The 27,949-nt window shown below is 39.2% G+C and overlaps 2 protein-coding genes across 2 annotated transcripts in view; one reads left to right on the forward strand and one right to left on the reverse strand.

The window, feature by feature from the left end:
* Positions 1–1,092, reverse strand: part of FBXL13 (F-box and leucine-rich repeat protein 13) — a 115,508-nt gene extending 114,416 nt beyond the window's left edge. The window contains 1 exon segment of the mRNA XM_006903700.1: positions 1,015–1,092. Coding sequence (XP_006903762.1) covers positions 1,015–1,092 — 78 coding nt within the window.
* A 4,152-nt stretch (positions 1,093–5,244) lies between these two features.
* Positions 5,245–27,949, forward strand: LRRC17 (leucine rich repeat containing 17). Its single transcript, XM_006882602.1, has 3 exons — positions 5,245–6,022; positions 22,982–23,137; positions 27,552–27,949. Exons 1-3 carry the CDS (start codon positions 5,245–5,247, stop codon positions 27,947–27,949), a joined length of 1,332 nt encoding a protein of 443 aa, XP_006882664.1.

The raw sequence follows: 27,949 nt of genomic DNA on the forward strand, positions 1-27,949 counted from the left end.
TACTCCTACGATAAAAATAATGCCCTATAATACTTTTATACTATTCTCTCCCCCGTAGACTTCAATGCCGTAAACATATTTCATCCAGTAAGAAAAATTCTTTTTAAGTTATACAAATAAAATGTACTTTTATTATCACCTATATAATGTCTTTTAGCTTTTGAAATCTCATTGGAGAATAATAAGAAGGCTTTTCAAAGAGCTCTCCAGCTGGAAGGGGTGCTGTAGATGTAAACATAGTTAGAATAGAGAATGGAAAGTCTAAATGTTGAAGTTTTGAGACCACAGATGGTACTCAAAGAAAGGAGAAATGAATTCTGGGAGAAAAGAGAAATTCATTCATAATTCCATTGGGTGGAAGGATTGGGGGGTGGGGACAGGCATGGATTCTTTGACCACTAAAAAGAAGTGTTACTACCCTTTGAGCCCCCTAAACTAATAGGAATCCCTGCTAGTAGGCACAGAGTTTCCTTTTGGGGTGGTGAAAATGTTTTTAAATTGAGTGTGGTGATGGTTGCACAACTCTGTGACTACAATAAAAACACAAGCTACGCATTTTTAAGTAGGCTAATTATTTTGCATGAATTATATTTCAATGTTGCTGCTGTGTGCCCGCAAGTCAATTCCAGCTCATGGAAACCCTACAGGACAAAGGACAAGTGTCCCGTAGGTCCTCAATTACATGTGATCTTTAGAAGCAGATCACCGCATCTTTTCTCCAAATGACTGGTGGGTTGAAGCCACCTGAGAGTCAGCATCCAACCCCTTAGCCTCTATACCACCTGGACTGTAAGAGTTAGGGAGAGATGGAGGAGCCTGGTGAGACAAGGGTGTTAGTTAGTTCATGGGAAAAAAAAACAGGAAAATAGATTCAATGATACAACTAAACAATCTGACATGCAGGGAACTTCAAGTGCTTCAGTGTTTAAAGAAATAGAAATCTGAAAAACCTAATTATAAAGGTGAAGCTAGAGACCTACTAGGAAGGGGCCAATTCATAAAGAGTCTTTTCACCTGAGCGTGAACGTCATCCTGCAGTTGGTGTTTAATGTGGGGCATGGCATTTTTCAGCTCTTCACTGTTCCCTCCCATCCACTCAGAGACTTGCTTCAACACTTAGCTCTTCATCCAAGAACCTCTAACCTGATCCTATTTCCTAGTATTCCTTATGCCACTCTCTCAGCCACCTTTCTGGGAATACCAATTTACCCGACTGCTTCAATTTCTCACTTGCCTCTATTCTTCAACTCAAAACAATCAGATTTCTACCTCCAAATTCCACTACAACTACTGAAGTGAAAGTCACCTCCTATTTCTCAAATGCAGGAGACACTGCTAAGTTCTGGTCTTACCCTCCCTCTTCTCTTTGCCTAGGGAGTTCTGGTAGCCTAGTGGTGAGAAGCTGCTCTGCAATCCCCAACACATATGATTCAAATTCCCCCACTACTTCTCGGGGAAAGGATGGGCAGTCTCCTCCTTTGTGATAACTGCCTCTGAAAACCCCCTGGAGGGTCAGCAATGGGTCGGTTCCGAATCGACAGCACACAACAACAACTCTTTGACTAACTCCAAAACTCATCCCCTTGGCTTCTGTGTTGCTTCTCAGTTCTCAAACTACTATTTTACTGTTCCTTTTTTTTAATATCACTTCTAAAAGTTAATGTTTTCCAAGGTTCAATCTTAAATTCTCTTCTCATACTTTCTCAATATCTCTCTTCCTTTTCAGTTCATATTCATCATTCTTGTGATGCTGATTATAAGTTAGACATGGATATAGGATGAAAGTGGAATCTCAAGCTCTACCATTGTTGTCTATCACCTACTAGGCTTCTCTATTTAGCTTTATTCTTTGGACAAAATATTACCGAGCATTTACTATATACCTAGCTTTGTGTTAGATGCTAACCATGATTACCAAAAAGAATCTGACACAATTGCTAGTCTGTGAGCCCCTTAGACTAGTAAGAGAGGCAAAACCTTATAGTTTGGGCCACTTATTACAGGATCCCAGAGGAACTCCAAGGAACCCAGAGGGGCAGCAAAAACCAGCCCTTGGAGCTTGCTAAAGATGATGTCTAAAGTAAGCTTTGGAGCATTGCAATGTTATTCCCATGTAAACAAATTATTTTATGGAAACCAATAAATTGTAGGGTCTTTTTAAAAGACAAAGCTATTCCATTGAGGAAGAAGAGAAAGAGCATTCCAGGGAAGAAGTACAGGATGGGCAAACTTAAGACTACAAGGAGCAACTTGATGTTTGCAGCAAAGAAAATGCAGCAGCTTGTAGTTGCTTAAAACAAGTGTGTTAAGTAGGAATTGACATGAAATGAGAAGGGGAAGGGAGGCAGAAATAGATCACAGAGGATCTCCAAGGTATAGTAAGGCTGAAAAGATTTTACTTTATCCAATGCTGAAAGTCCTGGAGATAGTGCAGACAGGCTGCTCCTTGGAGGCAAGGATTCTGAAGCTTCATCTGACATACTTTGGACACGTTGTAAGGCGGGCCTAGTCCTTGGAGAGGGACATCATGTTTGGAAAAGTGGAGGGACAGTGCAGTAGAGGAGGACCCTCAACGAGATGGGTTGATTCCACCACGGGGGTAATGGGGATAGGTGTGTCAGAGACAATAAGATTGGCAAGAGATAGAGCAGGGTTTAAGGCTGTTGTACATAGGGTGGCTATGAGATGCAAGCGACTTGACGGCACATAACAACAACAACAACACCATAGGTGATGTGAATGTATTCAGATGATGGAAAATGCAAGTGAAGTAATAAGCTCTGCCCTACAAAGAGTATCATGTGCTCACAGGGTAGAAGACAGACTAGAGATACAGGAAAATACTACAGGCCAGGAAGAAAATGGCTAGGTTTATACATTTATACATTTATTCCCTTTTTCTCTGGGTATAATAGCCATGAAGACCCTTAAAATAAGCCTATTACGCGTCTACTAGAGCTCAACTCTCTCTCCCTCTTATACACATGGCCTTAAATATAAATACAGCCCATTTTTGTATAATCAATGAATAGTTCCCACTTCTAGAGGCTCCAACATTGGACATATAGCTGCAAGATTAAAAATAACAGTATACAGATGGGCTAGAATTCCCTGCCAATGTTTAACATAGTTTGCATTTTGATAAAGCCTCTGTATATGAGCATTTCACTCTAGCAAGTCAGAATTCACATAAATAACAGTAAAACAAGTTGCATAGACTCACCATGAGTGTGGAGCACTGAGAGACATTCAATTCTTGCAAGTTTTCACATTGGCCTAAATCAAACAAGTTATATATCATTAAACAACATATTACGAATGTTTAAAGTTAAGGTTTTTCCAGCCTATATTCAATGTGAATATATTCATTAGAAAACAAACAAAAACCTTGGCAAGTATGGTTTCTTTTCCCAGAAAAGGGGTTTCTTTTGGCCTAAATATTAAAATATATACACATTTATATCATAACATTTATTATTGTTTGATGATTACAAGAGGAAGGGGAAATAAGAAAAATACTACTTTTAGAAAAACAGTATATACTGAGTGCTTTGAGCTTGGAAGAACTTGAAGAAAACCATTCTGCTTTTTTGTATGCCTTCTTTGTTCACTTCCCCCCTTCAATAGTTTTATTATAAATAAACTTTAAAACTACAAAAAGTGGGGGGAAATTGTACAGTGTACACCCTGGCACAAATTATCGAGGATCTACAATTTATATTTTCCTCTATTTATTTGATCACATATCCACCAATACATCTCTGTAAATCCAGTTTATATTTTTAAGAATTTCAAAGCCAGTTGCAGAAACCAACACACACATTTCCTAAATACTTCACCAGGCACATCATGCATAAAGTTCAGTATTTGTTCATGACCTTTTAGGTCAGAATTTTATTCCAGTTATATATAAAGGCATGCAGATAGAGAATTGTAGGGTAGAAAGGCAAAGCATCTGACACTCGAGGACCAGTGACAAATCAGTGCATGGGCTCAACTTGGTCTCCAGCCTCAAAACCCAAAGCACAGTTTATGGTCCTGCAGGGCTAATGAGACACATATACAAACAATGAAGTGTTTAACAATGTATGCCCTTGGCATGAACAGAAATAAATACAACTCCAAGTGCTTGCAAGACAGAAGGAAGGCTATTTGGGGGGGGGTGCTAAAGATGATAAATAGCAGGGCTTCTCGAGGTCAAGATGGGGAAGGGTAACATTCTAAGAAGAGGAAACTTTAAGGCAGTCTGGCCAAGGTGTGACCCCAGCTTCCAGACTGTTACATGGAATAGAGAAAACATCTGCTCCTTATAACTACACAGCCCCACACAAATAACAACAGAAATGTTATTCATTATAAATCCATAGTGAGCATTTCTTCCTCTGCCAAGAGTGGACTCTGTCCTAAGTAATAAACGCAAACCAGAAATACTTTGAGAATGAAAACAACAAATGCAGTTCTTAAGAATGTAAGAATGTGTTGGTCTTAGATGTCTTCAGTCGTGGGGGGAGGAGATATTTCTCCAAACAGTGTAGGTTTGTGAGCTAAATGTTCTTAGAGATGAGCTACTGAAGAATGACTGATGCATTTATAAATTCAGCAAATATCTATAGAGAACCTACTATGTGCCAGAGACCCTACAGAGCCTGAAAATGCAGCCATAAACAAAAGGGAACTTCTCCCCTTCTGGAGGCTGCTTTCTAATTGGGGTTGTTAGGTGCCCTCGAGTTGGGCACAATTCACAGTGATCCCATGAACAACATATCTGAGTTCCGTCTTACCCTGTGCCTCCTCACAATCTCTAACACACTAGAGCCCATTGAAGCAGTCGCTGTGCCAATCCACCTGGCTAAGGGTCTTCCTTCCAGCACAGTTAGGCCTCCTTACCCCCATTTTAAAGATGCTGAAGATGAGGCTGAATGGCTAGCCTGGGATTGCACAGTCAGCAGAGAGACTTGATTCAAAGTCAGGGCCGGCACAGGAGGGAGGTAAGAGAATGAACAGCCTCCCTCACTTTACAAATCTTGTCATCTGGAGTGTCCCCATCTCAAAAGTTAACACTGCTTCTGTTGGTCCTTACAACTTATAATATTCATTTTCTCTTCCAACCCAGGAACTCTGCGTCCCTCAGCTGGGGTCTCCCTGGTCCTGAACTGCATTAGTTAACATTACTCAACTTGGATCCGAAATTCTTGTTTGGCTCCATCTGTCACAGCCAGTAATTGGGGCCAGCTGGATGTCAGGATGCGCGTGGTAACCATAGTGATCCTGCTTTTCTTCTGCAAAGCTGCCGAGCTGCGCAGGGCGAGCCCTGGGGCTGGGGGTGCTCGCAGCGCTGGCCAAGGCCGGGGCGCAGGCGGGGGCCGGCGCGGCTCCTCCCCGGTCAAACGCTATGCGCCCGGCCTCCCCTGCGAGGTGTACACGTACCTGCACGAGAAATACTTAGATTGCCAAGAGAGAAAACTAGTGTATGTGCTGCCCGGCTGGCCCCAGGATTTGCTGCACATGCTGCTGGCCAGGAACAAGATCCGCGTGTTGAAGAACAACATGTTTGCCAAGTTTCAAAGGCTAAAGAGCCTGGATCTGCAGCAGAACGAGATCTCCAAAATTGAGAGCGGGGCCTTCTTTGGGCTGAAGAAACTCACCACGCTCCTGCTGCAGCACAACCAGATCAAGGTTCTGACGGAGGAGGCGTTCATTTACACGCCCGCCCTGAGCTACCTGCGGCTGTATGACAACCCCTGGCATTGTTCGTGCGAGATGGAAACGCTCATTTTCATGCTGCAGGTGCCAAGGAACCGCAACCTGGGCAGCTATGCCAAATGCCAAAGCCCGCATGAACTCAGAAACAAAAAATTGCGGCAGATACAGCCTGAGCAGCTGTGTCATGAAGAAGAAAAGGAACAGCTGGACCCGAGACCCCAAGTGTCAGGGAGACCCCCGGTCATCAAGCCTGAGGTGGACTCCACTCTCTGCCACAATTATGTGTTTCCCATACAAACACTGGACTGCAAGAGAAAAGGTTTGTACTAAATTTGCTACTTTTCTTTCTCAGGGATCATGAAAAGTGTACTTTTGAGTCTTAAAACTCTCCTTGCACTCCTCCATGCCTTGGAATTTCAGGGGTCACTTCCACCAGAAATTTTCCTCCAATGGCAATGAATTTGTTCCAGGTATTTCTGGGGTCCAGACTCCCCTAGGGCTGGTGACTGAGAAGGGAAAAGAAAAGAGCGCGTAGAAGGATGCTCAAGAGAGGCCATCTTTTAGGTTCTATTCGTATTTAGTGTCTCAAACCACAGCTCTAAGAAATGTCTTATATCTGAAATTTTGTGGAATCTAATTATATTAAATCAAGTACAAATGAGTGCTATAGGGCAAATGCCATTTTTGTTAACCTGATTTACTCCAATTAAAGTAAAAATTATAGCAGTCTTTGAGGACAACTAAGTCAACTGAAACAACATAGTTCACAAAGATAAATTTCTATACCCTGATGTGGTGAGCAGCCTCCAGTTAGAAGCTATGAGTGACTGGCTGGCCATCTAGGATGACAACTATTGGTGTCTGATCATATGGAGCTAAAAAGAATGAAAGAAATCAAAGGTTCAAAGAAGAAAGTCACCCATGGGAGAAATAGCCTAGCCTCTCCTGACCAGAGACCAGAGGAGCTAGATGGTGCCTGGCTATTACCAATCATTCTAGCCACCGACACAACAAAGACAGAAGACAAGTGTAGAACAAGACTCAAATTTCTAAAAGAGGTTAGACAGAGACTAAAGGAACTGCCCAAGCCAACATAGCCTCTGAACATAGAATTGAAGCTATTTTGGCACCTTTCAGCCAAACAGCAGCACTATCCATGAGTCATGTGCTCACTTAAAGAATGAACTGTGTGAGAACAAATGGTTAACATTTACCCAAAAGCAGAGATGTGGAGGCAAGGAGTATAAAGAAAGTTAGAGAAATGAAAACAGAATGTAACTAATGAGAATAATAATGACACATTATAAAAGTTGTAACCAAAGGCATGGAACAATCTGTATAAAAATTGTTAAAGGGGAATTTAACTTGCTGTGTAAACTTAACATCTGCTGTTGTTGTTGTTGTTGTTGTTGTTGTTGTGCACCACTGAGTTGGGACCCACCCATAGCTGACCCTCTGGTGGGTTTTCAGAGATAGTTAATCACATGGAAGGAGATTTCCCAGCCTTCTCCCAAGGAGCAGCTGGTGACCTCGAATCGCATGTCTTTGGGATTGTGGCTCAGATTCTTACTGTTAGACGATAACAATTAATAACATTCCAGTTACACTCAAAACACGATGTGCACATGAGAGGTCATGGTCATGTCAAGGGAAACCATCTACCAAGTAGGGCAGGTGAGTGCACTCTGCGTTGGAGGTCCTTCCTTGGGTGAGAGCTTTATTGCATCCTGTCAAGGTAGACAAGTTCAAGGAGACAGCCCTTCTGCCTCCCAGAAGCACCTGTCCCAACCTGAAGGGCTCATCTTTTGACACTAAATCTGACCACGTTCTGCTGCTATTCATGGGGTTATCAAGCGCCCATGATCCCAGGAGAGGATGGTCAGTCCTGTCTCTTAGTCTGTTTTAGTCCGCACGCACCACTGAAACCTGTCCACCCTGGGTGACCCTGGTAATACCTGAAATGTTGATGACAGAGCTTCCAGCCACAAGCCACACAGTACGATAAATGGATAGTAGAGAATTATCACCTACTTCCTGCAAATCACTACCGGATTTTACACACCACACAAACTTGTCCTAGTGCTGTGATGGATTTACAGGAGAACCTTAGGATGATAGTTTTACATTTGCTTTTGACGTGTAATTAATTAGATGCAGCATTTTCAAAGTGTGGTCTAGGAACTGCTAATCTTTCCTAGGATAATAATTGTAGTGTCTGTATGTTTCCTTTCTGGTAGAGATTTCTAATTTATTTGTAGTAATAAAGCCAGATACTAGGATTGTGGATTACAGGAAGTGGCATCATTCCTTGCCTTTGGGGAATTTTTGCTTTTGTTTTTGTTTCTTTAAGGACAAAAAAAAAGGGGGGGGGGAAGGGAGATTAAAAGAGTCCCCTCTCAGAGAATCATAAGTCACTGGCGTTGAAGAATCAAGCAACCTGAACCAGAAATAAATTTATTTATTGGTGAAGTACAGCAAAACCTTACCCTTAACTGACTCTGAAATGTGGCACTGTTTAGATTGTTGTTGTTGTTTGTATACACTCTAGTCAGAATCAATCCATAGCTGACCCTCCAGCAAGTTTTCAGAGTTAGTAAACTGCACAGGAGGAAATTGCCCATCTTTTTCCTGCAAAGGAGCTGGATTCAAATGGCCTACCTTTGCTTTGAGAGCACAATTCTTTACCACTAAGCCATCAGAATGTCCTGTATTTAGATTGTTATTGTTGTTGTTGATGATGATGATTGCCATCAAGTCATGCATGACTCATATTGACTCCATGAAAAAAAGACTTGAGGCCTTTCTATAACTATTGTTTCTCCGAGTTCATAGAATTTCCAGAGGCATGTGGTTTAGGAAGTGGATGCCACTCCTGCTTCCCCACCTGTCTTAAAACTGGGAGCTTGACCAAACACTGTCCACCATGGGCAGTCGTTATGGCATTTGAGACCCCAATGGTACAAGGTTCAACATCACAGCAAACCCTGATTACCTCAGCACAGCAAATTGACAGAAGAGTCCTGTATGAATTAGAAGAATGTTCCTCCAAAATACAGTAGCAAAGGATTAAAAGATAATCCCTCAGACCCAATTTATTAAATATAAGGGCCCTCCAGGAGGTTTTGTTGACTTTACACAAGAGGCTTTAACAATAATAAAAAAAGAAGAAAAACAAACAAACAAGCAAAAACCATTCCACAATGACCCTCAACCAAAACAAGAGAGCCCATCTTACAGAGTCAGTCTTATACATGGCTAGTTAGCATGGGTACATTTACTTACTTTGATGTCCTATGAACAGGGTACAGTTTGATGCCATATAGAGTAGTTGTAGCCACATAACCTGAAGGAAATGCTATTCTGGACTTCTCTGATTTTTTTTTATTTTATTATTATTTTTGTGTGAGTGTACCGTCAAATCAGATCTGACTGGTACAGGAGGAGATTGTCCCTCCTTTCTCAGCAGAGCATCTGGGGGATTCGAACCATGGGCCTCTGGGATTGCAGTGCAGCTTCTTGCCACTAGGCCACCAGAGCTCCCCTGACCTCTCTGATTTTAAGAGAACTCATTCACTCACTGCTCTCAAGTCAAAACCAGTTCATAGCCGACCCTTCAGTAGGTTTCCCAGACATGGAAGGAGGCTGTCCATAATTTATCCATAGTGGAAAATGCTCACTAATAATTCTATGCTCTAGGTACTCCACACATATGCTCTCTACTGGTAGCAGTACTCACTATTAGTGAGAAAAACAAGGTTCAGAAAAGTCCAGTCAGTTGGTCTAGGTCTCAAAGGTAAGCAGCAAAGCGAAAATTTGAACCCTGGTCTTCATAAACCAGAACCTGCCAGCTCTTAGTCCTGCTGTTCTCAGGATTAACCTGATCACATTCAAACCAGTAGCTACCTCAACAATTGAAGCTTTAGAGAATTCCAGAGAGTCAGTATGTGATTTTCCTGTAGCCAGACTAGATGAAATATTTCTGGAATTTTATGAGTTCTTCTATCATATTTCATAATGAGGATCATGTTATATTAGGATTTCCTTTGTGATGCTTAAATTCCAAACTTTTATTGCACATTTTAAAATGAATGCAAGGTATTTTAGAATTTGCATTTATTAGGGAGCTCTGGTGGCATACTATGCAGGGAGCTGGGCTGCCAAGCTGAGGGCAGCACCTCTCTAGTGGATTCCATGACAGGAAGATGGGTCATCTCCTCTGTACCACTTAAAGCCTCAGAAACCCCCTGGAGAGTCAGCTGTGAGTCAATCTGACATAATGGCAATGAGTTTAATTGTTTTATTATTAATAATACTAGGGAGTTCTGCTCTGGTGGCCTCGTGACAAGAAGCTACACTGCAATCCCAAAGGAACACAGTTCAAGGCCACCAGATGCTCTGCAGGAGAAGGTTGGGAAACCTCCTGTGTGATTAATTGCCTCTGAAAACCTGCTGGAAGGCCAGCTATGGGTCGGTTCCAACTGTATGGTACACAACAACAATAACGGAGTTGAATACTACTAGTTTAGAACTAATAAAAATCTTAAACCAAATTACCTGCAAAGCTAACATGCTATCTTCAAGTCAAAATTAATTTGCACTTGCTGTACCAGGGTCAAGGAGAAAAATAAGTATAATTACCTTCACTAATTACCCAGAGTGAGGTGGGGAGAAATATCTACACAAAGATGAAGGCTTATACAGCTAACTTACACCATAATCTAAAAAGAAATCACATATGGAGATTCACTTTTCTTTTGCAATCCCTTGTTATGAAGGACATTTCTTGAACAATCCCCTTCCACCATGAGTCTTTTTCTGTCTTTGTCATTTTTGCTTTCCCCCTCCCCATAGCATTTTTGTCTCTTTTTCTCTTGGCAAGCATCAGCCTATAAAAATATAAATCTATGTTTTTATTGCTTCCATTCTCCAACTCATTTGTTGTCTAAACACACACCTCCAGAAATGCCCCATACACTCATTCCATGGCTTGAAAAATCCAACCTAACTGTAATACAATGAAAATGAAATTTCATTAAAAACATGCTTAGTATGTATTGTACTGGGTCATATGGTAAAGGACAACTCAAATGTGTTAGTGAAATCAGAGACCATCCTTTTAGATTATATCATTAATATAGTTTTTGCTATCATTTCTATAAATCCACTAAATCATTTGATAATTTATTTTTTTTGTTTATTGTTAATTCTTAGCAGTGTAAAGGCCAAGGTCTATTGGATTCCATCTGTAGTGGTTGACCTGGGCTGTGTGCTTTATATTTTTGATACTGAGCTGTCATTGTTTGCTCTTGCAAAGAAGTAATTCAATCAACCTTTAAATGTAGTCCAGGACATAAAAAGAAGCAAAAAATTATGACGAGAATTCAAGAATAGCAGCCTGATTTAAATTCCACAATTGTGTTGCTGTTCCTCTTCCATTCTATAAATGGCTCATAAATGCCAACAAAAAATAAGTGTTCAGCAAGTTAATCTCTGTCTCCCTGCTAGAAATCATTACTTTTTTATTAGGCTCCACATTTTACATACTGTCATAGATTAAAGAGTTTTTGCTCTTAGGCTTTTCAAAGCACTAGATGACCTTAGAGGTGAAGACAATAAAAAATGAGGAGAAACACCTGCAAACACCCATTAATAACCAGAACATAGAATAAGCAAAGTAAAATGTATGAAAATTGGAAGTTGTCAAAAATAAAATGAAATTTATAAAGAGTAATGTTGTAGGCACTAGCTGAGACGGTCTGGCATTGGCTATGTTGAGTCAGATAATCATATGATTATCTGGGGATGAAAAATTGAGGTATGTTATATGCATAGTCCAGAGACCATTTCAAGGTCTATTCTGAAATGAGTAATGCTGTGAGTGATAGAATACTATCAATACACATAATGGAAAAGCTGTTAATACAACTAATACTCAAATATATATATGCCAACAACAAGATGATTTGAAGATTTCTACCAAGTTTGGCAGGATGAAATTGATTGAACATATGGTCAAGATTCATTAATAATGATTGGAGACAGGAATGCAAAAGTCAGAAACAAGTAAGAAGGGTTGGTATTTGGAAAATACAGAGTTAATGATAGAAATGAGGATGGAAATAAAATTATTTTTGTACAGTCAATGATTTATTCGTTGAAATGTCTTTTAACAAAACAAAACAAGCAGTAACTATATACATGGACCTCACCTAAAAGACTGCATAGGAATAAAAATGATTACATTTGTGGAAAGAATTGTTGGAGAAGCTCATTATCAGCAGTCAAAACTAGGCCAGGTGCTAACTGTGGAATAAACAAACAATTGTTCAACTGCAAATTCAAACTGAAGCTGAATGAAATTAAAACAAGTCCACAAGAATTTGTGTCTTCTAGGTTGCAACACCCCCATGATAAATCTTCAAGGATATGAACATGTACGGCCAAGCACAATCAATAAGAGTGCATCTAAATTCCAAAATCAATCTCCATAATAGTCTATGTGTTTCCTACGGCCAAAGGAGTAGTAGTGAGAGAAGATCTCACTTTAGAGTAGTGAGAGAAGATCTTCACCCTGAAACCCACAACGTCCCTTTTCAGCAGGAAGTAGCTAAGAGAATACGCCATCCCCTTTTCCTTATGACTCAGGGTGAAGTCTCTCTCAGGGAGGAGTGATAGGGAATGGCAAAGGACACACTGACAAAGAAGATTAATCAGAACTGGCTTTGACAAGCACTGTGGCATTTGGACAAGAACAAACTGGGAGGAGGGTAGAGAGAATAGTGCAACAATGAATGAATGGAAACCCAAAATCTCTGTAAATGTTTATGAAAATTAATAAAATATAATTATAGAAAAAAAAGAATCAATATATGATCTTGAGTCCATTCCACCTGAATTTAAAAACCATCTCAAGAATAGATTTGAGGCACTGAACACTAATAATTGAAGACCAGTTGAGTTATGGAATGATATCAAAGATATAATACATGAGGAAAGCAAGAGATCATCATAAAGATGAAGGTGACAGAAAGGACAAAAAGGGTATCACAGGAGGCTCTGAGAATTTTACTGGAACATTGACAGGCTAAAACTAAGGGAAGGCTTGACAGAGTGAGGGATATAGCCAGAAGACTTCTAAGGGCAGCTCAAGTAGGCAAAGTATTAGAAATTATGTGTACAATGCTGGAGTTAAAAGGGAAGAACTCACTTTCATTCTTCAAGCTGAACAAATTGTAAAACAAATTCAAGTCTCAAGTTGCAATACTAGAGGATGTTGTTGTTGTTCAGTGCCGTCAAGTCTTAGACAACTCATAGCCACCTTATGAACAAAAGACCAGGACGTTTGTATAACTGTCATTGTTTCTCCAAGTTCATAGAGTTTCCAGAGGCAAGCTATTTTGAAGGCAGATACCACTCCTGCTTCCGAGCTTGTTTTAGTTGGGGAGCTCCACCAAACACTGTCCACCAGGGGTAACCATTATCACGTTTGACACATCAGTGTCATTGTTTAGCATCACAGCAACCATGAGTTACCTCTGTACAGCAAATGAACAGACCAGTGCTATACCACTTAGAAGAATGTTTGGACGTCACAGGCAAAATCCTGAATGATTAAAGAAGCATCAAATCTATAACCAGGAGAGGATAAAATAGATACATGGGACCTTATAAGAATCAAATCCCTATGCACATCCAAAAACTTCTCCAATAGGGTAAAAATGGAAGCCACAGACTGGGAAAAAATATCTGGTAATGACATGTCTGATAACAGACATGTCTAGAATTTATAGAATACTCAAGTGCCACAACAAAATAAAGGTAAACAACCCAATTGCAAACAGGCACAGGATATGAACAGACACTTCACCAAAGAAGACATTCAAATGGTGAACAAACACGTGAAGAAATGCTCAAAATCCCTAGCTCTAAAAGAGATGCAAATCAAAACAACTATGAGATAAGAATAGCAAAATTCAACAGAGCAGCGAACAACAAATGCTGGCGAAGTTGTGGAAAAAGTGGAACTTTTATTCACTATTCATGGGAGTGCAAAACAGTGCAGCCACTCTGGAAGGCAATATGGTGCTTTCTTAAAAAGTTGGAAATAGAAATACCATTTGACCCAGCAATCCCACTTCTGGGAATATATCCTAAAGGCACCCGAACTGTCACTCAAGCAGATATATGAACACCTGTGTTTATTGCTGCTTTGTTGACAATAGCAAAAAGTTGGAAACAACCCAGGTGCCCATCAGCCAACAAATGGATAGAGAAGTTGTGGTATAGTCACACAATGGAATATTACATGGCACTGAAAAATAAAAACTCATGAAATATTATGCAAAATGGGTGACCCTGGAGGACATTATGCGGAGTGAAATATCTGAGTCACAGGAAGAAAAATACCGCTTAATGCCACTGTTATAAAACAGGACTGACATGGGTGTTGGGGAAAAGTAAGAGGGGATAAATAATGTACATGGCATTGAAACAGATGAGGAGGTGAACTGTATAAAAGAAACATATAATTAGGTATTACTGGCATGAAGAGTCCAGAATAAGAGCTACATATTAAAGTAGTCAGGGGGAGGGGTATGTGAATGCATAACAGTGAAAGAACTGTTTTTTCCAAAGAAAAAAGTGAACTGGGTGGGGGGGAGGCGAGGAGGACAGGGAGGAAAATGTGCAATGATGAGTGAATGGAAATTGAAGTTCTTCATAAACTTTCATTAGAATAAAAAAAAGTCTTCTTAAAAAAATATGTAGTTGGCATGGAACTTTTATGGGAAGAAGCAATGATCAGGAACCAGTGGTGATGAAGAAAGAAGTTGAAGCTGCGCTGAAGACATCGGGAATAGATGGAATACAAGTTGACATGTTTCAACAAACAGATACAGTCCTTGATGTGCTCTGCGCCAGAAAATGTGTAGGACAGCTAACTGCCTTCCTGACTGGAAGAGATCCATATTTGTTCCCATCCCCAAGAAGGTGATCCAACAAAATGTGGAAATTATCAAACAACATTGTTAATAGTACATGCAAGTAAAACCTTGCAGAAGATTATTCAACATTGGCTAGAAGAGTACATTGACAGAGAACTGCCAGAAATTCCGGCTGGATTTAGAAAAAGGCATAGTACCCAAGAAATCATTGCTGATGTCAGGTGGATGGCGGCTGAAAGCAGGAGTACCAGAATGATGTCTATTTGTGCTTTATTAACTATGCAAAGACATTTTACTTTGAGGATCATAACAAATTGTAGCTAATACTGAGAAGAATGAGAATCCCAGAACATTTAATTGTGCTCATACAAAATCTGTACCTAGACCAGGAAACTGTTGTCCGACAGAACAAGTTCCGCTGCATGGTTTAAAATCAAGAAAGATGTGTGTCAGAGCTTTATCCTCTCTTTATATGTGTTTAATCTGTATGATGAACAAGTTATTCAAGAAAACTGGATATTGTGAGGAGAAATATGGCATCAGGATAAGAGGAAGACTCATCAACAGCCTGTATTAGGTAGATGACAAAACCTTGCTTGCTAAAAGTGAGGACCTGAAGCACTTTCTGCAAAGGATCAAAGACTATAGCCTTCAGTTCAGATTACATTTCAACATCAAGAAAACAAATTCCTCACCACTGGACCAATAGGCAACATCAAGATAGATGAGAAAAGACAGACATTGTCAATGATTTAATTGTATGCATACCACAATCAACAACCTTGTTGCCAATAGTCAGGAAATCAAAAGATGTGTTGGAATGGCAAAGTCTGCACTTAAGGACCTCTTCAAAGCACCAAAAAGCAAGGATATAAGTTTAAAGATTAAGGGGTATCTGATCCCAGCCATGGTCTTTTTAATTACCAGCTATGCATCTGAGTTGGAAAGTGAATAAAGATGACAGGAAAAGAATTAATGCCTTTGAGTTGTGGTGCTTGAGAAGAGCTCTAAATATAAACAGACTGTCAAAAGAATGAACAAATATGTCTTGGAGAGAATGCAGCCAGGACGCTCCTTAGAGGGAAGAATTGTGAAACTTCATCTCACACACTTATTTTGGATGTGTTGTTAGGAGAAGGCAAGTCTTTGGAGAAAGACACCATGCTTGTAAAGTGTAGATTCAGCAAAGGAGGGGAAGACTCTCAACAAGGTGGATTGACACAGTGACTATAACAATGAACTGGAGCCTGGTGGAAACCGTGAGGACAGTGCAAGGTTCCCATATATTACTCACTGAGTCTCTATGAGTCATAGTGGACTTAATAGCATGTAACCACCACCCAAGCCAAATCTACTGCCATTTAGTTGATTCTAAGTCATAACAACCCCACAGGTCAACCCCATCGGGTTTCTAAGGTTGTAATTTTCATGGACACAGATAAACACATCATTCACGCACAGAGCAGCCGGTAGGTAGGTACAAATCATCATTTCCTTAGCAGTTGAATTCTAATCTACTGTGCATTGTTGTTGTTGTGTACTAGCAAGTAAGAACCAATCCATAGTTGATCCCCCTCCTCAATGGGTTTTCAGAGGCAGTTAATTGCACAGGAGGAGATTGCCCATCCTTTTCCTGCAGAGCAGCTGGTGGATTCAAACTGCGTGCCTTGGGGATTGCAGCCCAGCTTCTTGCCACCAGGACACCAGAGCTCCACTGTGTATTATGACACTTCAGTAAGAAGTACTGTATTTTCATTGTATAAATGAACAAAACTGGACCTTAGAAAAGTTAAGATAATGTAGTTAGTAATACAGTTTCTAAAACTGGCTACCAGGCAGTGCTATCTTTTTGTCAACATTCCATGTGCACTTAAACCAAAAATAATGTATAAACATTTTTTACATAAAAAACAGAAAATTAATTGTTACACTTAAAATAAACCTAACCTATCTAATTAAATTATACCTATAACCCCTCTGTGTACCAGAACTGAATCCTCCCCTTAGCTCTGTGCAGCTCCACAGTGTAGATTCCACCACAGGAACCACGCAATTTTCCCTCATGGAAATTGAACCTTTACCAGCTGACTTGGAATGAGTCAGAGGGTATGCATAGGGTGCTTAATGTGTGGCAACTGGACCACACAGACCTCCAAAATCACTACCAACATCCCTGCCAAAAACATATGACAGCAAGAAAGAGAAATAATGGCTGTATTCATTGGGAGACAGACGTTTTGCCAATGAAACTTAACCTTTCAAAGGAAATCAGTGTAGGATTAGTCAAAAGCTTGTTCAGACCATCTTGAGGTGAATCGTTTTGCCAAAAGTACATGAAAGTAAGGGTTTTTGACTGCTTTTAACTTCACATTTGCCAAAATAACTTATTTTTAAGAAGTCATTTCATTTCTGAGAGCTGGGGAGAATTACTCCCAGCCTCTAAAGTGAAAGATATCCTTTCATCCATGTCTTACACAATATTTTTTTTAAAATGTCCTTGCATAAAAAATGTTCATACACATATACCTTGTATAAAAAGTATACTGTTAAGGGCCTTTAAATTGGCAATGAATATGATCATGTATGTCTCTTAGTTTTTATTACCAAGACTTTTGGGGCCGTTCTGAGGTTACTGACAGCTAGAACAGCCTCTAACATGGGGAAATTATGTGAAGAAACTGTGCCAATTTCTTCCCCCCAAATCAGTAGTTTGGAGGAGAAAAAGGCTTGTAAAGAGTGATAATGAATTAAATATGTTATTTGCAGAGGGTTTACCAAATATGTCAAGTAGCTGTATATTTAGAAAGCCATGTGATGCTTAATCTAGAAATAAGAACACAGACCAAACTTGAATTCTGGCCTGGGAAAACTCATATTTGTAGTCTCTGTATCAAAGACAAACCTACAATACATCAATATTTGCAATTCTCATTCAAGTTCTAAAGTAAAAGTACCAAAGAACTATTTTTATTCAATACAACCCAGGAGACTTTTTTCCAAGACATACTAGTCCAGGCTTTGGTTTGCATTTCCTGGGATTACTTGTAGAACCTATTTTTACCCAAGGTTGCTGCCAACAACCCTCAAATTGGCAATTCATATTCCTTTTCCGAGATTCACAGATCTGCAACATTGCTTTAGTTGAGTTTCCGCATGTTCTTGTAAACATTTTTTTTCCTACCCATTTATTTGTGGTTAACCCATTTTACTTTAATTCTCCAGTAGTTGATCATGAGCTCTGCTGGAAACCACCCTCTGGAGATGTGGGTTCAGCAAACAAGTCCTGATAAAACAAGCTGCTTTCAAGAAGCCAAGAGGACCTGGCTAGTGGCGAGATGTGACTCCAGCCTTCAATGGTGTGGTAGGGTCTCAGTAAGGGAAAGTCACGGCAGGATTCTGCAGTTTGGAGAATGAGGCTTTGGAAGAACAGCATGATTTGACATATTTGTCAAGATCACATGGACAACATTTGTAATAATCTACTACAAATTCAAAAAGTGTGTCTTGGACTACTGTGGTAGCAGTAGAGGTAGTGAGAAAGGATAAAACATTGGATAGTTTTAAATATGTTTCTATTCTGCATGGAAAAAATCTATGGAAGATACCACAGCCTTTCACAAGAACTACTATATTTTTATACAAATAATTTGCATGCTGCATCGGTTCCTCAGACCTTCTTGTACATTAGTCTCCTACGCATGCTATGCATGTTCTATGTGTGCATTATTTAAATGGACACAGTTGTTCCTCAAACTATGCAGCTCCCTTGTGTATTAGTTTCCTTTATATACTATGCATGTTCTATGTGTGTGTACATTATTTACATGGGCATGTTATACGTGAAAAAAACACTCTAAACTTTAAATGTGAAAAAAATTATTTCTGTAGTTTGTCCTCAGACTTGTACTGCCTCTGGTTTTCAAACAACTCCTCACACCTCTCTCTTCTTGTTTGCATTAACAGTCTATTGTGGCACTACAATAAGTCCGTAAATCAGAAAAGTTTTCTCTTTTCAATATTTTGGAAGACAAAACCTCAAACAAATTATTATCTAATCAGAAGGCTTCAAATTTTCAAAACCTTTTTCTGAGCTGCAGTTCCAAAAATAGCCCTGGTAGCTCTTTGTCAACACCAAATTGAAAGGCATCAGTTCTTCTTTGGTTTTCTTTACTCATTATTTAACTTTCACATGCATATGAAGCAACTGGGTCAGACCCACCAAAAGGTTGGGAGTTCAAATGCACCCAGCAGCTCCATGGGAGAGAGATATTACCATCTGCTTTTATACAGCTGAAGAAAACTTATAAGGTAGATCTACTCTGTTATGTTGGGCTATATGAGTCAGAATTTACTTAAGTGACATACCACAACAATAGTCTTGCATTGTTAAATTTTAAAATAAAAAAAAACACTTAATGAGCTCTTACTATTTATTCCTTATCATTTGCTTTTAGGGAGTTTTGGTAGCTTATTTTGTAGGAAGTCACTGTGATAACACAAAGGCTGCACTCTGAGGAGGCTTGAAAACCTAGCTATGAGTCAGTTCCAACTCAACAGCACTGAGTTGAGTGAGGGATGAGTTGTCTGTTGGAGTACCTGGGTAGTATAAATTGTTAATAAACTAAGCTGCTAATCAAAAGGTTGGAGATTTGAGTTCCCCAGCCGTGCCTGGTATGAAAGTCCTGGTGCTCTACTCCCAAAATATTCATCTTTAAAACCTTAAGGAGCATGGTTATATTCTCATTGATACATGAGGACAGCTTGAGTTGGAATCAACAGCAACTAGTGGACTTCTTGCTGTGCAATAAATAGGCTCAAACATTGTTCCTGTCAGATAGCACTGAGCCACTTCCAACTTACAGTGATCCTGTATAGACAGTGACGGTAGCCTTGCTGATCCTATGCCATCCTCACATTCTCTCCTGTACGTATAAGCCCACTGTGGCAGTCATGTGGCAATCCACCTTGCTGAAAGCTTTCCTCTTCTTTATAGAGCCTCTATTTTCCAAGCATGACATCGTTTTCCAAGAACTGGTCCTCCTGATAGCCTACCCAAAGTTCATTCTTGCTTCTGAAGAGTATTCTGGTTGTATTTTTGTTTTTTTGTTTGGGGTGTTTTTTTTTATTAATTTTAATGAAAGTTTACAGAGACTTAGGGTTTCCAGTCATTCATTGTTGCACTTTTCTCCCTACCCATCCACCCCAATTCAAGCTTCTCCTTGAAAAGTTAAAGAGAAACTCTCATTGTTATGCAGTCCCTCCCCACAAGTCCACTCCACTATGCAGCCTTCCCTCTGAACTTCTGTAATGACAATAATTCCCATAATATATACCCAATAATATATCCCTTTTAAACAGTTCTCTCCCTCATCTTTTTCAATGCAGTGTACATCCTTCCTCCCCTTCTTACTTCTTCCAAAATAGGTGTTTGTTCTTTTGGCAATGCAAAGTATATTCAGTGCTCTTTGTCAACACCAAAATTCAAAGGCATCAGCTCTTCTTTGGTTTTCCTTACTTGTTGTTTAACTTTCACATGCATATGAAGCAACTGGGTCTGACACTCCTTGGTCTTTAGGTCTTTAAACTAAAACGTTTCTTTCTTAACCCTTTCAAGAGATCCTTGACAGCAGGTCTGCCCCATGCAAGACACTCTTTAATGTCTTTACTACTGCTTCCACAGGTGTTGACTGTGGATCCAGGAAAATTAAATTCTTGATAACTTCAGTCTTTGCTCCATTTTCCTTATGTTGCCTGTTAGTCCCATTGGGAGGATTTTTTTTTCTCTATGTTAAGGTATAATCCATACTAAAGGTCTTGGGTCTTCTTTAAGTACATACCTCAAGTCTTCACTTGTAGCAAGAAAAGTTGTGTCCTCTGCAAAATTCAGGTTGTTAATAAATCTCCTTTCCTCTAATTCTGATACAACACTCTTCTTCATTTAATCCATCTTCTCTGATAATTTTCTCAACATGCACACTGAATAGATATTGTGAGAGGATATAGCCCCAACACACACCTTTCGTTCTTTTAAACCATACAGTATTCTTTTGTGATATCCAAACAATTATTTCTTGGTTCATGTATAGGTTCCAGTGTGATGAGCACAAATGTTCTGGGATTCCTGTTCTTCTCAATGTTGCCTTATGTAACATTAAATGTAGTTTATTATGGTCCACACTGTCAAATTAATTTGCACAGTCAATAAAACACAAGTAGACATTTTCCCAGCATTCTTTGCTTTCAGTGAAGATCCACCTGACATCAGTAATGGTGTCCTTTGTTCCGGAGTCTCTTCTGAATTCATCTCTACTTCCTGGTAGATCTTATCAATGTACTACTCCAACCATTTTTAAATTATCTTCAACAAAATTTTACTTGAACATAATATTAATTCTATTGTTTGATAATTTCCACATTTTGTTGGATCCCTATTTTTTGGGATAGTTACGAATATGAGTCTTTTTCAGTTGGCTGACCTGGAAACTATCATCCACATTTCTTAGCACAGACAAATATTATTTGGCCCAATTCCTGGAGCTTGTTTTTTTGCCAATACCTTCAATGCTGCTTTGGGTTGTTGTTCTTTTTTAATTTGATGATTAGAAGTCAGTCACTAAATTTCATTTCTGTGAGAGAGGTTTACCCTAGAGCGTAAACACTACTTTAAAAAGCTGCCTCTTGCATTTGTTTACTCCACAATGCCTAAAGCCTTCTTACTGAGGTTCCTATAATGTGTATGTTTGCGAGATGGAGGTAGTCACAGGTTGGCAGCACAGAAAATAAAACAACATATAGTGTGGTCTGAGAGTGATAACTGCCATGGAGGAAAATAAAACAGGTGATGGTATTATTATTGTTACTGTTATTACCCATTTGGAGAGAGAGTTGTCCTTTTAAATCTTTTAAATACAAAGTGAGGAAGAGCTCAAGGTGTCCCCTCATCCCTCCCACTCACCACACATGTCAAGCTGAGAGGGTATGCTAGAAATATGTAAAAGCATAAATAAGGCAGAAGGCTAATGTGGGAAATGGCAGAGCATGATAGTTAGAAATATGGATTCTGGGGCTAGCCTCTCCATTTAAATCACAACTGTGCAGACACGGACAAATTGACTCACCTATCACAACTGTGCAGACACGACAAATCGACTCACCTATCTGTGCCTGTTTCCTCATCAGTAAAGTGAGGATAATAGTACTAAACTACACAGGATTCTTGTCACTTAATAATTACTTGTGCCCTAAGAATAGCTCCCACACATAGATACTAAGAGTCCAAGATCCTCTAAAGCAGAAAAAGCAGATTTAATAGTATCCACTAAAAAAAATCCATCACCCTTAAGTAAACTCTCCCTCCTCGTGACCTTATATGCAGATAGTGGTAGAACAGCCAACAGGATTTCTGAACCTGTAAGCTTTACTGACACACACTGCTTCATCTTCCTTCTACGGTAGCCTCAAACTGATGACCTTTTGTTTAGAAGCTGAGTGTTTTGACCACTATAATACTGGCACTCCATTTCTTATAATAAGATGTCATTAAGGAACTAACAATATAAACTCATTTAAAAGCATGGATATGAACTGCTAAAAGGAGGAAAGAAATAAGTCAGAATCTTTATGATTGAAATATACCAGGTACATGGAGCTCTGGCAGCCTACTGGTAAGGAACTCCATTGCCAACACAAAGATGCGCAGTTCAAATCCACCACCTATTCCTCGGGAGAAAGCTAGGAAATCTCCTCTCATGTGATATACTGTCTCTGAAACCCCACCGAAGGTCAGCTATGAATCAACGCTGATTCAACAGCACATACATAACAACCAAAAAAACCCCCTCATAAATATCAGAATTTAGAAAATATTTAGAATTGATGGCACATATAAACAACAACAAAGTATAAATTAATAGAAACGTAATTCTTTTGTTTCATGAACTAGGAAAGTCTGGTGACATTCAGTCCATTTGGATTTTTTGCTGCTAACTCAAAGACATCACTTGTCCAGGGGTTCGAATCCACCATCAGCTCCAAGGAAAAACATGGATACTATCTTTTCACACAGTTTATAGCCTTCCAAAAACCCACAGAAGGGTTTGCTATAAGTTGAGTTTTGACTTGACACAATAAGAGAGTTTTTTAGAGTAGTTTGAATTGGGAGGCCAAGTCACTGGCAGTTAATAATCATCATCTCGTTTATAGTAAGCGTGTTCTTGAACTGTAGTATCTCTTTTCCCCTTTAAGAGCAGACTCTTTAACCATTTAACTCTAACAGTGATGGAGGAAATGATGAGATGAGAACATAATAGCACAGATACTAATTTTTGTTTTTCCAGAGTTGAAGAAAGTCCCAAAAAACATCCCACCAGATATTGTAAAACTTGACTTATCACACAATAAGATCAACCAGCTCCGACCTAAAGAGTTTGAAGATGTTCATGAGCTGAAGAAATTAAACCTCAGCAGCAACGGCATTGAATTCATTGATCCAGGTAAGTCCCACTGAACTGGCTCTTTTAAGAGGCAGGTGTTCTAGGATTGTTTTTTAATAACATTTAATAACATTTACAGTAAATACAGCTTAGGGGGTATTTTTAAAGTATGGATTTAAAACATGATGTTTTATTTAGATATTTTTTTGTAACTCAGAAAAACATTAGCCAAAATGTTGTTTTATAAAGTCTATCATTTCACAGATTCCAAGTAGTCCAAGTAATGTTTTTTAAAAATAGATGAGGAGAATAAGGATAAGTGTCCAGTGATAAGTAATTCTCTTAACAGTGTTGTAATTGTATAGAAGCAGATTCAGATTTTGTATTTTCTTTGTCATCCATTAAGCTCCAATTTGTTGAAAGTAGATAAAATCTGCTAGCTGCCAGGCTCATAAATTAAGGGTTTTTTTTTTTTAAATGATGTTCAAAGCAGGTATACTTTATCTCAGCCTGGGTCAAGATCAAGACCTCTTTACTACCTTCTAAATCACTTCTCCATTTGCCAATCAGAGCTTCTGTCAAAGATGAACTTGGGCAATTAAGTAAACTAACTAAATTAGAAGTAACTGAGAATTACTCTATTATCGATCTGATTTGTAATAGACATAGCATTTGTGCTTTCTCAATGTGATTTCAACTTAGAAAATCCATAAAAATTATCTTTACTATTAATAATCCCAAGTTAATATCCTAAACCTAAATTTCTTTTTTTTCTTCTGCTTTTCTTATTGGTAATTTAATAACTGTTAATATTACATTAGAAATTAAAATTGCAGAATGAAAGTCCTAGAGCTACAAAGGTTATATTTTAGTATGAATATCATCTTTTTAAACTATAGGAAATTTTATTTTTTTTTCTTGATTTCTCAAAGGGAAAACATTATGCAATTTTACCTTAGCCTGGATGGACAGATTAAATTTGGGAATATCTTTCATCTGTGAAGACAAAAACAATCTTCACTTCACAATAAAAAAGACTCTCCTATAAAGTCCATCCCTGGGTGCCACCCTCTGGAAATTCAGCCACGTGTGCTACGCTTTTAATCTGTGTTCAGTTCAGTCTCCAAATCCATTAGTTGTTGTTGTAACGTGAGCTCATAACTCATCATGACCCTACAGAACAGAGTGGAACTTCTGTGGCGACCTCAGGGCTGCAAGTCTTGACAGGAGCAGAACGCCTCATCTTTCTCCCATGGAGAGGCTCATGGGTTCAAAGTGCCAGTCTTTCGGTTAGCAGCGAAGCACTTAACCGCTGTGTTATTTGGGCTATAATTCAGTCCCAGAAAAGCATTTCCTACATTCTTGCTGCTTTCAAGTCAATTTTGACTCAGAGTGACCCTATAGCACAGATCAGAACTGCCCGATAGGGCCTCGGAGGCAGTAAACCTTTACGGGAGCAGACTACCTTGTCTTTCTCCCTCATAGTGGCTCGTGGATTCAAACCCCTCACCTTTCAGCTATTAGGTCAACACTAAACCCACTCTGCCACCACCACTCACTGCCTTCGAGTAGGTTGCAAGTCAGTAACCCTCCATCCAATTTCCACGGTTGTGTACTGCAAGGGGAGGAGATTGTCCATCTTCCTCCTCAGATGGAATAGAACATACGGCATTTAGGACAGAAGCACAACTTGTTGTGGACTATGTTACCAGGGCTCCTTTTCCCACAGTAGCAAATACGTACTGCGCACCTACCACACACTTAGTACTTTGTCTTCCGGAACAAAAGAACATCTCAGAACTTAAATAAGGCAAAAATGACCTCGAAGAGTTTTAAAACAAAAGATACTCTATATTTTGAGACGAAACAATGCCAAAATGGGCTTACTTTACTGATTTATATTTGTCGTTCCACCAATGCAGTGAGGACTGCCAGTCTTTAAAAGGCTTGACTAACAATAGAGTAAAATGCTAGAAATTTTGCAGAAATGGAAAGACGACACCCCACTTAGGGATTTTGCCTCCTTTAAAGAAAAGGAAACAGCTAGGTTTCCCAAATGCCAGAATACATATGGTTTAAGTAACAACTATTAAAAGTTCAAAATAAAATCTAGGAATGTTTACATATGCTTCCAATCTGAAGGGCTGACTTGTTTTAAGAATGAAAATTTGTGAGATCGTTGACTTGGAGAGTATTAATAGATAGAAAAAGAAAAAAAAACCCACACCAGAAAGTACCAACTTCTTAATGATCATCACACAGGCTGGCCTTTGGCCTCCACTCCTTAGCTCTCAAGTTATTGTTTGGTATCAAAATTTTCAACAAATACTCTTTAAGGAAGAATTATTAGTTTTCATTGGGGGTGGGGGGACAAACAACAACAAACCACTAGAACTGTTAATGCTATTCATGTGAGAATATACTTTCCAAGCTCAATTGTAAGGACAATGGAGACTTTGAAAACGATATTTTGAAATAGTAATGAGAAACCCAGTCCTTGAATTACAGATGGAATCCATTCCCAAGAGTGTCCTGAAGTCAAATTTGTAGATAAATCACAACAGGGGCCTGTTGTTCTTATTTCGGTAATTAAGCACAAGGAAAAAGGAGAGCCAGTGGTTAAGGACCCAGTTCTTAACCACACACACTGAGAGAGGGAACCACTAGACCTGGGGCCTCAAGACTATAGCCTTAGGGGACATCAAGGTCAACTGGAATAACACAATCCACAAAGACAACATTCTACACTCTACTTTGGTGAGTAGTGACTAGGGTCTTAAGAACTGGAGCAGCCAACTAAGGTGTTAACTACTGGCCTCTTCTTCACTGAAGCAAAGAAGATGAAAGAAAAGCAAAGATGCATGCAAATAACTAGCCCAATGGATCACAAGAATATCAGCCTCCATAATTCCAACACAAAGTGATGCCCAACTCCCTAATGACCACTGAGAAAGGGATCAAAAAAGAGGCTCCTCACTGGAGGAGGAAAAAAGTGTCAAAAACAATCTCAAAATCATTAAAACACACACATAGAGAATGAAAATTTGATATAGACTGGCGGAACCCTCAACAACATGGCCCCCTGTCACCCTCTGAGCCTGAAACTGAGGTTATCTTTGTGGCTTTACTCTCAGTCAAACAATAGACAGGACAACGCAAACCGTAACATCACTCTTAAGAATAATGAACCACGTAAGATCAAAAGAGGTCCATGTGCCCAGGGATAAAGCTCAGAAGGCAAGAAGGGATGACCAGAAGCAAAACACGGTGGGGAAAGTGGGAAGAGAGCTTTACTATCTTAAAGCTATTGTGATCAGTGTCACAAAATGAACTGTGTATGAATGTTCGGGTGGAAAGCAAATTTGCACTCTAAATTTTCATTCAAATTACAGTAAAACTCTTTTTTAAATGCGGCTGCTAACCAAAAGCTTGGCAGTTTAAACTCACCCCATACTCCATGGGAGAAAAATGAGGCAATCTGCTTCCATAAAGATTTATGGAAACCATGGAGACCCAATAGGCCATTCTATTCTGTGCTTCTGGGTCCCCGTGAGTCAGAATTAACGTGGTAGCAGTGGGTTGGTGTGTAAATATAAGAAAAGGCTCACAGCTTTTTCAATTATTTAAAAGCTGCTCTTACAGGAAAGCCAAGGTGATTATGCTGAAATTGTTAGGAATATGGTTTGGCTCAATTGTTTCAAGTGAGGGCAAATTTGTACTACATTAATATATGGAAGGTAAGTAGTCTGTGAGTCTACTGTAAGTCTCATAACCCAGGACTCCCTATGGAAACAAAATATTTGAAATCTAGATAGCCCCATAAATTCTGGAATATATGGTTGGTCCACGTCATCTGTAATAGGAAAAATCTAAACCTAGATTCCTTTGATCCCGGAGAGCGCTTACTTTACTTATTTGAGTATTTGTTTGAATAATCTGCTCTTCAGCAGACTTAAGTACATATGGATTCAAAGTTGAGAGGTATCATAGCTTTCTGAAACACATCCAGATGTCTTTAAAACATTGGCACAATTATTTGGTTTTGAATCCTACAGGACTGTAATCCCCCACCTTATCCTTAAACCGAGAAAAGCAGTTGTCTGGACATTTTCAATTTACTGATATCCAGGGAGCTGTCAAATCTTCACCAGACACACTTCTCATTTTTATGCACACATGCATTATATTTGAAATATTTTTCTAATCCTTTCCCTTTTCTCGTGACATCTTTCCAGCTAGTGTAAAAAAATGCACATGCACCCTAAATACTTTTTTGTTCCCCAAAACTAATGTAAAACTGAGTTCTTAAATAAAATATTGTAGTCTATTCAATTTAATCAAAGGAAAAGTATTATTTTAATAAAATATATACTTTAGTGTTTTGCATTTAGACACATATACTGTATGACTACCTTTAATGTAATTATGCATTATACATTATTCATTGGTTTAAGAAATGTATAATTTTTTTTAGCTGCTTTTTCAGGGCTCACCCATTTAGAAGAGTTGGATTTATCAAACAACAGTTTGCAAAACTTTGACTACGGAGTGTTAGAAGACTTGTATTTTTTGAAACTCTTTTGGCTCAGAGATAACCCCTGGAGATGTGACTACAACATCCACTACCTCTACTACTGGTTAAAGCACCATTACAACGTCCATTACAGTGGCCTGGAGTGCAAAATACCTGAAGAATACAAAGGGTGGTTTGTGGGAAAATATGTGCGGAGTTACTACGAGGAATGTCCCAAAGACAAATTACCAGCATACCCAGAGACATTCGACCAGGAAACCGAAGATGATGAATGGGAAAAAATACAGAAGGAACACACAGCAAAGAAGCAGAGTGTAAGAATCACTATCGTGGGATAA

Source organism: Elephantulus edwardii, unplaced genomic scaffold (genome assembly GCF_000299155.1).
Source record: "Elephantulus edwardii isolate Elephantulus edwardi_28Jun2011 unplaced genomic scaffold, EleEdw1.0 scaffold00022, whole genome shotgun sequence".
Lineage (NCBI taxonomy): Eukaryota > Metazoa > Chordata > Mammalia > Macroscelidea > Macroscelididae > Elephantulus > Elephantulus edwardii.